Below are 13,924 nucleotides of genomic sequence, written 5' to 3'. Positions count from 1 at the left end.
GGGGAGGGAGGTGGAAAAAGTAGGCAAGGAAGAGCTTTTGACTGTGATCGAGTCAGAGCTCGGCTTGCATGATTACGACTTTGACGACATTTATGCCTTTTTGTTCGATCTTTTTTTTGTCTCTTCATATTGGGGAACTCATCAGCCTGCGAGGAGTTGTTCATCAAGAAAAGTTTTGCATTGTCTTTCTTCTTATTTTGTCGGTCCTGGTCACGAATTTTGCTCTTTGCACCACAGAGGAATGCCATTACGACTTGCACAGACTCAAACTCGGCTTTTATCGTGTAGTTGAGAACACCTTGAGAGCGGAAGACAGATTTAGAACGTAACAGCCTGAATAACACAGTTTGATGCGGAAGCTCGCGTAGTCAATTCATCGACGCCCATGCGCAAAGCCCGAATCCAGACGCAAAGAGTCCTCCATTTTCTGCGCTTACTTCTGAAGCCGGTCCAGCTCCTCCAAAGTCTTCCCCAGCACCCGCGCGATGTGACGCCCGTCCTCCCTGACCTCGTCGTGCTTGCCCCTCAGATCGCGGAAGGCGAGGGTGCGCACGCCGCTCTCGCGCAGGGCCCGCTCCATGGTGTCGCACTCGCCCATGTCCACCAGCTCGTCGTCGGGCGACTGGGCCACCACGGCCAGCCTGACCACGTCGCCAAAGGCCTCGCGGTAGCCGCGCCAGAGGCCCGGCGCAAGAGCACGCCACAGGGCCTTGTCCGGCCCGTACGCGCCCTCCGAGATGGACTGCAGGGCGCCGCCGCACCGCTCGTTGATGCCGTCCAGGTCGTAGAGCCCCTCGACGCCGACGATAGCCGCGGGCAGGGGGACGCCGTCGTCGGGCTGCTGGCGGCCTGGCGCCGAGGATGGAGAGGTGGTGGCGGCGGTGGTGGTGGTGGTGCGCAGTGCGTCGTTGCCCATGAGCACCTGGAAGGCGAGGGCGGCGCCGCACGAGTGGCCGGTCAGCACGTAGGTGCCGCTGTCGACGCCGACGTCCAGGCGGCGCAGGTAGGCGAGGGCGGCGCGCACGTCATGGATGTGGTCTGGATGATGGGCATGGCGCAGATCGTATGCGGGGACGCGCTCCGGGTCCTGGGGGAAGTCTGGGTGGGAAGAGAGGCGGTAGTTGATGGTGGCGAAGCCGGCAATGCGGGACTGGGGGATGGGAGAGTCCAGCGACAGGAGGCGGTTGATCGTTGGCAGAGCTGTATCCACTTTACGAGAGGAAAGGAACGGCGAGGAAGCAGCCCGTTAGTCCAGAAGGTTCTTTTTGAGAAGGGGGGGAAAGGGGGAGATGTGATGCTGAGTTGTCCCAGCATGAGGTGGTTCACCTACTCAGGCAAAGAGGGTCGCGCCAGGCGCCACCGTGGATGTATCTGTGATGAACCGAGTGTCAGAAGGTGCACCAGTGTCTGCTGATCACGTACATGTGTGGTGTGTTGTCCGTCTATGCGCCCTCTCCGCCGTCTTCGGACGTCGGTAGAGGTGACACAGCAGGCTGGGGAAACCTACATGAACCAGTATTTGTCGCCCTCATCCGTACTGTCTGCGGCCGCTGTTGCTGCTACTGGAGAACAAGCATCGTCCGGGAACTCCCAGATTCCGAGAGTCTGGAGGAAGTTGTCCGTCCCATAGGCGTGCTCGGTGTACCGCAAAGTGTCGGCCATGGTGGCGAAAGCTGCCCTTTCTAGCAAAGGCGCGCGGATCTTGACGTCAATCTCGGAACAACGTGTGGTCCTCTCTTGAGTGCCTTGAAGGGCTTAAGAAATGATGTGTCTGATTCTATCTAGCACATTCACTATCCGGCCATGTAGATGTACGGCGTGAGAGGAACAGGAAGAGATCATGAGGTGATGCCGGATCCGATTCATCACGACGACCGTTGATAACCGCCCGCCCGTGACGGCGGCCGGAAAAGCGGGTAGAGCCCGTCCCCACCTTTTTGTCTTCTTCCGCGACCTGCGTCCCATTTCTTGGTGTCGCAATGCCGGGTATGGTCCGTCAACACAGAAGGACGGGTGAGTCGAGACTTGGGAGGCTTATCACAGATGGGGGGTTCCGTCGCCGGTACGCTCAATCAAAGGTCTGCAGTGGTAGCCAGTATTAGCCTTTGGTAGCCAGCCAGTCTCGATCCTCCCTCCAAAGTTGCAGAAGCGGCCGCTCTGCAGGGGTGGGTTGCATCATCAATTAGACGGGCTTCCATTCCGACTCGTCTTCACAAGGTGACAGAAGTGACAGGAGGTGATAGAGATGCGTCTGCCGTAGAGTCTCTTGCAATTCACACGAGTGTCTCGGCCTGAATCCTCCACGCGAACTAATAGAATAGGTAGTCTGCTTCATGTGATGGCAAGGCCAGAGGCGCAGTGTTTCAAGCCGTGGAACCTGACATGCACGGCATCCATTGGCCAGCCCTGTCCTTGGCATACAGCTGGAAACATTCCATGCCCAACAACATGCGGGCGGGCTGTTGGTGCCGGTGATTGCAGTGTTCCATTCGCTTTGCCCTCTGTCAGCTTCTTCCCTTCCCCTTGTTTTCCATCTTGGGACTACCAAGCAGCGTTCGTGGCTATCTTCATTTATCAGACCCATGATATATAGGTGGTGAACGATGGTGATAATGCCTCGTTAACACATGCGTAAGCAAGGGACCTGCATGATGGACACTTCCGCCCTGTCTTGCTGGAGCGACCTACGGAGCATAATTCCTGCCCCCGGTCTCATACTGCCGATCTCGTGGGCGACCCCTGCGGCCCTTGCCGGAACATGACCTCAGCAGGGGATGGTTAGCTATGTCCAGTCCCAAGCAGAGATAGACCATCAGGAGCACCACAAACCCGGGCTTGTTGGTCGGGGAATGCTGGCAGTGCACCCGGATGGTGTGTGAGAAGGAGAGAAGGAAAAGAGAAGGAGGAGAGAAGGCTGTTGTTGCTCCCTTGCCGTGTGCCGTTTCTGGCTCTGGAAAACTCCGTACGAAGTCAGACTATTGCAAGCCACTCTGCGTCAAAGCGCAAGGCTTCTCCGCTTATGAGCTAGTTGTGGGAAAAGCTAGCCAGGCTCGCCAGACAAGAACACGCGCGCTTTTCACGCATAGTGGGCTTTCGCCAACTCTTTCCTCGCTGGGTATGCCTTGAGCTGTGCTCACCAACCTTGCACGAGGCACTCATCCCCCCCCTCCTCCTCCTCCTCTCTTCGACTGATTCATTGCCACGATGGAGACCCCGATACGGAGCCGGTCCATGCCTCTTATGGCTGAAGATACATGAACAGGTCGATAGCGCAGGTAGAGCTTGGCTATTTTCTGACCTAGCGGGTCATCCCATGAGAACCATGAGGACGGCCAGCTCCTTCTAAGCCCTACTTCGTAAGCGCGATGGTCCAAGCGGGCACTTGGGGTGAATCCTCCCTACAAGTACTCCGTAATCATGTACAAGTATTCTGTCCTGGTATATCCTGGCGAGGGCATAATAATCTACGAAGTAGTGTTGGGATCCATCCTTGTCAGGCTCTCCAATCCTGGTAGCAATCAACCTCCGTCGCTCACCCGGTCGCCCGCTTACTCGCCTCCACCTCTAACGTTAGCAGGGTCGGGATGATACTCTGAGACATTGCCAGACACGACAGGTCAATGCCGCGCCGACTGAACCCTTTCCCTTTGAAAGAAAGGTCTCAGCGAGCGTATGTGTGTTTGAGCGCATCTGTTCTTTGCGATTGGGTCTTTTCGAGTCAAGGGAGTCCCCGGCCCTGACCTGGCAATTCTTGAAGAACGACGAGAGATACACCCGCGCAGACCTTGGATCCCAAGACGCGGATGACAGTGCCGATCAGGGGTCTGAGCTCCTCTTCCTGGGATTTCCATCGCATGAAGCTCAACATCCCAGGCTGTGTGGTGGGGGCCTCCACCAGCTGAAAGGATGAAACGCCCCTGTTCCCCCCCAAAATCACGTCGTCGTCACGACTCCCCGTCGAATCCATGGCTGCCATGCGACGGTGGAGTTTTTCTCTGGTCAAGACTCTCAAAGAGGGACCACAATGCTGCGACATGTAGCGTTTACTCCGTTCTGTCAACGATGGGCGTCTTGGCGTCATTGACTGCGTGCAGTCACCTCACCTACTCGGTTCATGCAGCACCCGGCGTGGCCTCCTTGACTCGCTGGACAACAGGCTTCGGGGGGCTCTTCTCCGTCCAGTACTTTTGGGAGCGAGTCGAACCCTTCCACACGGGATGCCTGCCGATAGGCGAACCCGGGCAACCCTAGCGTGTCTAGGTAGTCAAGGCCAGCCCGGCCACTTGCAGGTTCTCGAGTGTTTCTGACTCGAGACGATTGCTGCCCATCCCGACCGACTTACAAAGGTGAGGTGGAGAGGAGGTATACTCTCCGTATCCCTACCCGTATACCTACTTCGTACCAGCAGAACGCATGAAGGGACACACTCCGTATATCATAGCATGGCCAAGAGGCACGGAGCATGCCGATACTTACCAGAGCTAAGGAGACCCCAAAGATCAAGTGGAAACATGCACGAAGCACAGAGTGCAGTAGTTAGGTACTTGCCCTGGGGTCAAGCCGGCCGCATTCCAAATTACATGTCCCGCTTCTTTAGCATCTCACCATCTCACCCGGGACGGGCTGTCTAGTCCCGCAGGAGAAAACGGTCCTGCCCTCCACCATGATTGCCACTCTGATGTAAGTACTGTAGGTAGGTACTCTCTGTTTCTTTCTGTCTCTCCCCATCTACCTGTCTTCTGAATAGTTGACGGAAGTTCATCAGGAGCTACCTCAATCTTAACAATCAATATCCTTGTCACATCCTTGCCCTAGAACTCGGAAGGGCTATCCCACTACCTAAATCCGACGGGCTTGATGGATAGTCAAGTACTTCTGTTAGCAGTCCGTCAACTAATCTGACCATCACTTGCCTGTCTACCTACGTCGGGGTCTGCCTCTGTTATCCTCCCCCAACGACTCGCCTGTGCACGTACGGCCGTCGTTGACCACCAAATTACCCATACAAGTACCTGCATGCTGCATACAACCACAGGATCCCTCCCAGCTGAAGGCCAGCCATGCTACTGCCCGTCTAAAAACGTGGTTCCTGCAGCAAGCCTTCTCCACCCCAAGACGAGTTGGTTCTCAAGTAGTCGACCCATCCTCGCCGTAGTCTCTTGGCTATCGCATGGTGGGAAGGATCCTCCCGTCTTTGCGCCATTACTATGACACTCTCTGCCTGTCGAGGCTTCTCTTTTCTTTCCTTCTTTCTCTCCTTTTCCCTCTCCCGTCTGACATAACTACCATATCCTCCTCTATCTTGTTGTACACCAATCGACTGGCCAACATGGCCTCCGTCGATCTGAGCCAGTACAATGGCGGCTCGTTGATCGGCGTTGCCTCAACTTTTCTCGTCCTCACCTGGGTATCCGTGTTCCTGCGGTTCTATGTTCGAACCCAGTTGACCAATGGTTTCCAATCCGATGACTGGTTCATGTTGGTTGCGCAGGTAAGTCAACTCTGGCACATTGTATGTGTATGCCACCAACTGACGAAAAAAACTTTCAGGCCAATTTCACACTTTCTTGTGCCTTTATTCTCCAGGGTGTCAAGAGCGGGATCGGAAGACACAACAAGGCATTGGATCAAGCGAGCGAAATCGACGCGCTGAAAGTATGGTCTCTCGATGCCTCGTGCCCTCTTGAACGCACAGATACTGATAATTCGATGTGGCACAGTGGCAAGCGCTGGCAACAGCTACCTACATCACCAACATGATGTTTATCAAACTCAGCATCGCCCTGTTCCTCCTGCGACTGGCCACTGCCAAACGATACAAGTGGATCCTCTGGGTCAGCATGAGCATCATCGCCATCTGGTCTCTGGTGGCCTTCTTCTGGGACGTGTTCCAGTGCAACCCAGTCGAGGCCCAGTGGGACTTTACCATTCCCAACCAGACGTGCGTGACGCCCGACCAGATCGTCAGCGCCGCCTACGCCCTCAGTGTCATGACCATTCTGTCCGACTGGCTCTACGCGCTCCTGCCCATTGCCATGATCTGGGGCGTGCAGATGACCAAGCAGGCCAAGATTACGGTCAGCATTGTCCTTGGGCTCGGTATATTGTATGTTGAAACCGCCGGCCGTGTCACGGGGCCATGTGTCGTCTTACTAACTGGCTCTGGGTGGTGCAGCGCTTCGATAGCGACACTGATCAGGCTCAAGTTCTTGTCCGACCTGAACGACACTGCGGACATTCTTTGTGAGTCTGCCGCGCCGACCATGTGCAAACTGCTCACCTCCATGTGCTATACTAACCCGGGTGGCTCAAAACACAGTTCAAGGCACTGACGCAATGGTGTGGACCCTCATCGAGCCGGGCGTCGCCATCGTGGCCGCCAGCCTGGTCACCATCCGCCCGCTGCTCCGCAAGCTCCGCCTGCCCGGATTCACCTCGCACGAAGGCAAGAGCGGCCCCACGTACGGCCGCTCCGGCGGAGGCCGTCCCGGCGCCGGCTATGCGAACAATAACAACATCAACATGAACAACAATAAAAGACATAGCGCCTTCCGCCCGCCCGGCGCCATGCCGGGCTTCGGCCCCGGCGACCTGACGCTCATTGACCTCGAGACGGGCGACACGGCGGCCCCACCGCCCGGCCGGGCAGACCGCGAGCCCACCCACAAGTTCTACTTGGAGCGGTCGCTGGCGCCGTCGTCCGCGCCGGCCGCCGTGGGCAACAAGACCGAAGCGCAGAAGCAGCAGCAGACGACGACACGCGAGCGCGCCGTCGGCCTGTCACCGGAGGATGTCCTCGACGCTTCCGCGCCCCACAAGACCCAGCGGGGCCTGACCATTGCCGAGGACTCGGGCAGCGAGGCATCGGTCTTGTCGGGCGAGGGCCAAAAGACGGGGAGGAGCGAGGTCTTCATCATCGAGGGGCCGAGGGAGTCGGGCCGGCGAACGAGCATACACACCGAAGACCTGGACGGTCACGACGACGGAAGCCAGATCGACGGCCGAGGCCGGCACGAGGCTAGGAAGAAAAAAGAATGCGACCCATTCGCGGATGAAGGCGGGCACTGACAAAACTCTTGCGCGGTTTTCAAGCGGATTCACGGCGTTTTTTTTCTTTTTTTGGATGGGCATAGAGGACTCTTCGCAAGTTCCGATACAATCCTTCGAGGATTCTGATGTGGCTTTTTATGCGTTTGGAGTTCTTCTTTTCATCCTCGGAAATGAGGATCTTGGGATGATACCACGGCAACTTTTATAACGCCTTCATTTTCCAGAAGGCAAGGGAATGGGAACGCGATATGGAATTAGACAAATGCAGTATTTATGACCACACCAGACGTATATAGGCCTCGATGGCATGCAGATATAGAAGAACCAAGATCTTTGACATCAATGCTGGCTCCTCTTGAGTATAGGAGACATGTGAGCCAGGTCATAAAGTCATATCTGAATTGCAAGACGCAGAGAGAGTGAGTCATGTAGGGTATCGTTAAATTGGTTTTGTAGAGCATCGCCAGTCCTGCCCAGTCCTATCGACAGCAGCTACGACTATCCACTAGTGATACAATGGTCATGAGTTAATCATACAGGCTCTGCGACTTCCCACCGAGATCCTTATCCTGAGGACATTCCAGGGATAGTCCTGCATCAGTCCGTTGCCTGGCTGTCAATCAAACCTCGATCGCCAAGTCCTCCGGATCGACCTCCCACTCCTCCTCGTCGCCAAGGATGGGCGCGAGATTGAACTTGCCCCTGATCTTGCCCAGTCCATACGCCTCGCCGGCCGCTTGATGGCTGCTCAGACCATCCATGGTGGGCTTCCGATCCGCCTCCTCGAGCAACACCACCGTCGTCAAGAACTGGGCATCCATACCCTGGCTCATCTCAAATATTTGCCCGCCCCAGCTAAGCTCCGCCTTGCCTGATTTGCGAATGTTCAGCATGCCGAGAAATCCGCCCTGGCCGATGTTGTTGGCGTTGGCCGTGCCACTGGCGTCGGCGACGCCGTCTTCCTTCTTGACCTTATCGTCTCCGGTAGTAAGATCGACGGTGGAGGGGTCCCTCACCGCGACTTCATCGAGCATTACGACATCGTCGGTGGGCTCTTCCTTGACCGGGATCTTATCCTCCAGCCTGACGGTATGTAGAGGCGGAACGACAGGCGGGAACTGGAAGAGATAGATCAGGCCCTCCTTGCTCTCTGGTTGCGGTGCCTCGGCTGGAGTCTGGCCCTCCTCTTCAGCGTTGCCTTCGCCCTGCGGCTTCTCGACACCCTGGGTGCCAAGCTCACTAAGCATCACTTGAAGCCGTTCTTCGGCGATGATGTCTTCCTGTTCCTTGATTGCTGGTTTCTTTCTCTTTGCTGCTTGTGCTTCTTTCCCCTTGGTTGGCTTGGCCTTGGACTTGGCGTCCGATCGGGGTTCTGACTTGGACTCTGACTTGTCCTTGTTGGCTAGTTGTTGGCGCCTCCTCGCTAGTTCCGAAATATCTGTCACCTCTTCTGGTTCGCCGTCCTCGCCTTCTATCTTGACCGTCCGCGTCTGAGGCGCTCCTGCCCAAACTTCATTATCCTCCTTCATTTCGTCACCCTCTGGCACAGCAGCTTGCTCATCTCGGTCGTCCTGGACAAAGATGTCTGAGCCCGAGTCTTCGGCAAGTGCTTGCTCCTGGGCTTCGAGCTCCGCAGTTGTTGCGACAACTACCTCGGGTTCCTTGTGCTCTTGCCTCAGGATACCCATCGGTAGAACCTGCTTCTTCTGCCTGACAGACAGAGCGCCATGTCGGCTCTCCTGTTTGACATCATCTGCGAACTCGCTGTCGAACCCGCCAAACATGTCCGTGTTGAGTCGGCCTTCGAGCTCTTGAGGATAATCGCTGTAAGAAAATCGGTTGGCCTCGGACTTGACACCGATGCGGCTTGCGCCAGAACCGGATCCTCCTCCGCCGCCGCCGCCGCCAAAGCCGGCACCGCCACCAAATCCACCTCCGCGAGAGCCGCCTTGTGATACTGAAATATGCTGTCTCAGCCGTGGTTCATAAGCAGGATTGATCAGAAGCAACACTTACAAGAGCCAGGCGGTAATGAGAAGGGCCCGTCGGGCACGCCCAATGGCCGTGTCATGCCGCCCCGACCCATGGCTCCCCGTCCACGGCCACGGGCGCCTCTGAAACCTCTGCCTCGGAAGCGATTCGACCGGGCTCGTTGCCGGGCCTCCTCCGCAACCTGGTCGCTGACCCGCTTGGCTTCTTTGGCCGCCAGGGCCGCACGCTCTTCCTCCGTCCTCTTGACGGCCTTGGGCTTGAGTTTCATGCCGAGAGCGATGCCTCGTCCTCGCGTCGGCGCGCTTGCGCCGCGGGCAGATGAGCTCCCACCACGGCTGGGTCCGGAAGTAGTCGTCGGCGCTGGCGAGACTTGGACGGGTTGTGAGTCGGAGCTCGCACTTTCTTGTTCCGCGGCAGCGGGTGGCTGAGTTGCTGCTGCGGCAGCAGCCCGCGAGGCAGTTTGGCGGCCTGCCCGGCCAGCTCTGCCGCCTCGCTTCGGAGGCATGGTTGCTGATCAAGTCCGTATTCCGCGGTTCCTCTGGTATCTGTTCCGGCAGCAGGTTGTTGGCAAACTGGTCGGAAGCAAGGGTGTCGGGATGAGTCAATGGGGGGCGACAAAGTAAAGCTGCAAAGCTTAACATTGGATAAGTTTGCAGGTCTATGCTCGCACCAGCTCAGGTACCCAGCCAGAAATTTTAGCGGGGCGCAGGTGGGATCAGGGTATTCTGCCGCACATGCCCGCTATTATTAGTGAATGCTGTTGATGGATGGACCCCTCACCTGAGCTCGATTGAGTGGATTGCCCATGCGCTACGGAGCCATTATGCTTAAAAGAAAAAGACTTGGAAATTATGATGGCTAATACGGCAAGATAACATCAAGTAGTTACGTGAGAGATAACAAAATGACCCTGACTGAGCTGATAACCAACATCTCAGATCACTTACACACAAACAAAAATGAACATAGCTGAGACGCTCTGAGGCAATGCTCAGGCTATATTCCCTTGCAAGATTTGACATTTAGACCCGAAGACAAGAATGAAGTGCAGACAAGATCCTGCTTCTCTCGTTCACGGAGCCTGATCCATGGAATCACCCTTCCCGCCCACTACGTCGGCGGCGGGAGGTGGCAGCATTGTCGCGAGACTCCTGCCCGAAGGCGGATCCGGGCTCGAGGCCATCACTTACCAGTATCCTCTCAAACTGATTTCGCCCTCCGGCTCTGCTGAAGAGAAGAGCGCGCTTGTCTTTCTGCTGTCCTATGGCGGCGGCCTCGTGGGCGGCGACACCATCAATCTGTCAGTGGACGTCCGGCGCGGAGCACGCTTGAGTCTTGTTACGCAAGGCCACACCAAGATTTTCAAGGCCGCTGACCCCGGCATCGTCACTCGGCAAACCCTCGACGTTCACATTGCGGAAGGGGCCGGGTTGTGTCTGCTGCCAGACCCCGTGCAGCCTTTCGAAGGTAGCAACTACCAACAAACCCAGATCTTCAGATTGGCACCGCAATCCTCTCTCTGCCTGCTGGACTGGGTCACACAAGGGCGTACCGCCAGGGGCGAGAACTGGAGCCTCTCGAAATGGACCGGAAGGAACGAGGTTTGGGTTTCACCCAAGGTCGCCGATGGCGGCCGCGAGGCTGCGGCGCCTGATCGATTGCTCGTCAGGGACACGGTGATACTCGACGGAGATCAACGCCATATACAAATCAAGACATTACGGGACACGATGCATAACCTCAGCGTTTTTGGTACCCTGATTCTGCGGGGTCCCCTGACAAAGTCACTGGGCGACTTCTTCCTCTCAGAGTTTGCCTTGCTACCAAGACTCGGGGCGAGAGACTTTCGGAGCGCCGAAGCAAGAGCGAACGAAGAGGAGAAGAGAACTCCATTAGAGAAGTGGAGGGCCGAAAGGCAGAAGAATGAGATGGAGAGTCGCACCTTGTGGTCTGCAGCCAACGTAAGAGGCTGTATTGCCGTCAAATTTGGCGCCACCACCGTCGAGGCAGGTCGTGTCTGGATTGGGTCCATGATCGCAAAGGAAGGAAGCCTGGCAGAGCAGTTTGGAAGTCAAGCCCTCATGTGTATACGATAAATATGCCGTTCATCAGAATATGCTGGCCTTGAGGTAGAGCGATTACTCCTAATCTGACTTGGCGTAGATCTTTAGATACAGCAGGAATGTCGAATCCAGGATGTTGGATTCGGATTCCTGTCACCACACTCGTAACTAATCGAGAGCTCAATGATTTATGACTCTATTCATATGACCGAGAGAAGCACCTAGACACCGCTAAATCTTTCGTACTCCTAGACCTGAAACCCAACCCAATGAACGCCATGCCATGTCCATAGAAACCAGCGTGGCAACAACCGCCACATGAGAGGAAACACATCAAGGAGATAAAGTCAGCTCCGGGAAGAACTGTGCAATCTTGTTTGGATCTCCAAAGTTCCGCGGGGGCTCCTCCGGTTCCATTGCCCCGGGTGGTTCCGGTTGGGCAGTGGAGGCAGTACTACTGCCAGACACGGTGCCGGTCTGGACATGATCGAATCCACCCAGGGACATTCGCTTCTTCTTGATGTTGCCTTGTGATGGTGCCGAGGTCTGGCGGATCAGCGGTGGCGCGGTAAGCGTTCGGATGTCCGCTGACGGCTCTGAAATATTTGTCACCACAAGAGTTCGTTGTCCATTTGGGCCGTCCGAGTCCGGGCGGGAGCGCATCATGTGAATCGGTATCTTTGGATGAAACATTTTCAGGCCACTCTCTGTTGCTTCCAGCGCTGGCACCGGACTGGCAGCGCCGGGCAAAGGAGTGGCGGAGATCTTCTCGTTAGCCGTGAGACCCTTAGTCTGCACGAATGCGGCGGAGCGGATGTGGCAAGGGTTCCGGGAGTAGTACTGGTCCATGATGGGATGAACCATGACGGTTTGACCGTGGATGGTGAGGATGGAGTTGGTAGGGACCGTAACCCAATTCTCTGGCAAACGTGTTAACTGCTGCATTCTGACGCCTGCACATGGTTGTACAAGGATGGACGTACCTCGTTCGAACGTCAGTGGTTCACTGGCCACGAGAACCACATCGGCACCTTTATCCCTGCGCTCCATCTGATAATCGTTCCCAGATACTGGCTCCCGTTCCCATTGAGTGCCTGTTGAGTAGTACAAGCTCGCGGCTTCGTCTGTGGCACTGTTGATATAGCGCGTGCAGATGGTCGTGTGGCCGTCTGTCACGGCAAAGTTCAGCAGACTCCGGGTATCGACGTTCTCAGAATGGAGGATGCTCTCAGGGATCTGATCGATCAGCTCGTTGATCAGCTGGATCGTCCGAAGCACGGCCCTGCGCAACACGGTGGGGCCAAAGCCCTTCTCGGGTTGCGAGCTGGGGTCGTAACCCATGCGCTCGAGGGTATCGAGGAACAGTGCAAAGGCCCACTCGCTGTCCGTGCCGCCGTTGACGCCCAGGTACCATTTGTCGGCGAGTCTCTCGCCCAGGCGCCTCTTGATCTGTTTCCATCCACCGAGACCGCCGTTGTGCATCCACATGAGGGAGCCATGACAGAAAGGGTGGCAATTGTCCTCGCTCAATGTGCCCTCGGTGGTAGCGCGAACATGGGCAAATATGAGCCTCGACGCCGTCTTGCTAGCGATACGCTGGAGGTTTGTGCAGTTCCATGCCGGAATGGTCGATGTGAAGAGGCAGGGTGCCGAGCCGAGCTTTGGATCGGTATAGAAGCCGATGCCGAACCCATCTGCGTTATTCTGACCGCGCCGCGTGTCCTAATGTAGGTTGATCTGGTAAGTCATGGCTTGCTTTTTGTACGGGACGTGGTCGGGTGAACGAGGCGGGCCACAAGGTCTCAGTCGAACGTACCAATCGCAATCGAGAGTCGAAAGATTGCTTGAGAATCGAATGTGTGGGATCAAGGATGAGCTTCGAGAGCAGGATCTCGTCGCTCCCCTTGTACACCTATGACCGTAAAGATGCGTCCGTCAGTGGATTGTACTGTCTCAGCCGTCAGTGATTGGTAGGACACGTACCATAAACCGACACATGGTCAGTCGCGGGCGAAGGAGTGATCTAGGTCGGAAGCCTTCGGTAGGACGACAAAGAGCGGAAGGGAAGCGCGTGACGAAATGACAATCTAGAGGTGATAGTGCAGGTAATGAATGGCAGCCCTGCCTTCCAGCCAAACAACCTCTGTAGCTGTGAGGTACCTAGGTAGGTAGGTAGGCTTAGAAAAGAGAGAAAAGCAAGTGTTTGCGCAGGTCCGGGATCGCAAGATGCGGTGATGCTCGAGGTTGCTTTGGTTCTCCAGACAAAAGACGACGGGAGTCATACGGGGACCTCTTTGGCGGCCTTAGTTGCTGGCATTTAGGGGTGTGTCCACAAGGCTCGTTCCAAAATTGGGTGACGGAATCTGGAAATCTGATTGCGGAATGCACTAATTGGATGGGGAGTCGAGCACCGGCCCCAGTTGCCAGGAGGGCTAAGATTTGGTGCGCGGGAGACATGCATGGGGCTAATCCCAACTGTAAAAGGGAGCTGGGGACCAGCACTGGAGGGAGACCCTTATCACCCAAACACTAAAGTTCTGGGCGCCTAACATGCCTGCGAGACATGCTCTGTGTGCCGGTGTCCGGCAACCTGCGTAGGTACTTCCCCAATTACAGAGCACCTACCTAAGCGATCTGATACCTGTTCATGGCAATGATCCAAGCATCGATAATGTATCAGTGTGTTTCTTGTTGCGAAGAATGGCAAGCCAAATACTCTCCTGCTTAGGTAGCAATACCCCGTTAGCGCATATAGTTATCCATATCCTAGTAGCCGGTTTAATCGTTAAAAACGCTACTTGTACAAGCCTCAAACCGCC

General features: G+C 56.0%; 5 protein-coding genes across 5 annotated transcripts; 2 read left to right on the top strand and 3 right to left on the bottom strand.

Moving 5' to 3' along the window:
- Positions 1–433: 433 nt before the first annotated feature.
- On the bottom strand, positions 434–1,662 carry E0L32_011170 (uncharacterized protein; the record flags this gene model as incomplete). The annotated part of the gene is made up of 3 exons (XM_031133869.1): positions 434–1,200; positions 1,331–1,371; positions 1,508–1,662. The coding sequence occupies 3 exons, from the start codon at positions 1,660–1,662 to the stop codon at positions 434–436; spliced, it is 963 nt and encodes a 320-aa protein (XP_030988657.1).
- A 3,667-nt stretch (positions 1,663–5,329) lies between these two features.
- E0L32_011169 (uncharacterized protein) lies at positions 5,330–7,068 on the top strand (the record flags this gene model as incomplete). The annotated part of the gene is made up of 5 exons (XM_031133868.1): positions 5,330–5,491; positions 5,551–5,655; positions 5,721–6,106; positions 6,176–6,243; positions 6,320–7,068. The coding sequence occupies 5 exons, from the start codon at positions 5,330–5,332 to the stop codon at positions 7,066–7,068; spliced, it is 1,470 nt and encodes a 489-aa protein (XP_030988656.1).
- Positions 7,069–7,670: 602 nt separating this feature from the next.
- E0L32_011168 (uncharacterized protein) lies at positions 7,671–9,547 on the bottom strand (the record flags this gene model as incomplete). The annotated part of the gene is made up of 2 exons (XM_031133867.1): positions 7,671–9,007; positions 9,067–9,547. 2 exons carry the CDS (start codon positions 9,545–9,547, stop codon positions 7,671–7,673), a joined length of 1,818 nt encoding a protein of 605 aa, XP_030988655.1.
- A 583-nt stretch (positions 9,548–10,130) lies between these two features.
- Positions 10,131–11,138, top strand: E0L32_011167 (uncharacterized protein; the record flags this gene model as incomplete). The annotated part of the gene is made up of 1 exon (XM_031133866.1): positions 10,131–11,138. One exon carries the CDS (start codon positions 10,131–10,133, stop codon positions 11,136–11,138), a length of 1,008 nt encoding a protein of 335 aa, XP_030988654.1.
- Positions 11,139–11,438: 300 nt separating this feature from the next.
- Positions 11,439–13,103, bottom strand: E0L32_011166 (uncharacterized protein; the record flags this gene model as incomplete). The annotated part of the gene is made up of 4 exons (XM_031133865.1): positions 11,439–12,025; positions 12,089–12,827; positions 12,922–13,017; positions 13,089–13,103. 4 exons carry the CDS (start codon positions 13,101–13,103, stop codon positions 11,439–11,441), a joined length of 1,437 nt encoding a protein of 478 aa, XP_030988653.1.
- Between the last annotated feature and the right edge of the window lie 821 nt (positions 13,104–13,924).

Source organism: Thyridium curvatum, assembly GCF_004353045.1.
Source record: "Thyridium curvatum strain D216 chromosome Unknown NODE_99_length_139539_cov_86.989219, whole genome shotgun sequence".
NCBI classification, from domain to species: Eukaryota; Fungi; Ascomycota; class Sordariomycetes; order Thyridiales; family Thyridiaceae; genus Thyridium; species Thyridium curvatum.
The sequence above is the reverse complement of the archived record's forward strand: the minus strand, read 5'-3'. Positions and strand labels throughout refer to the sequence as shown.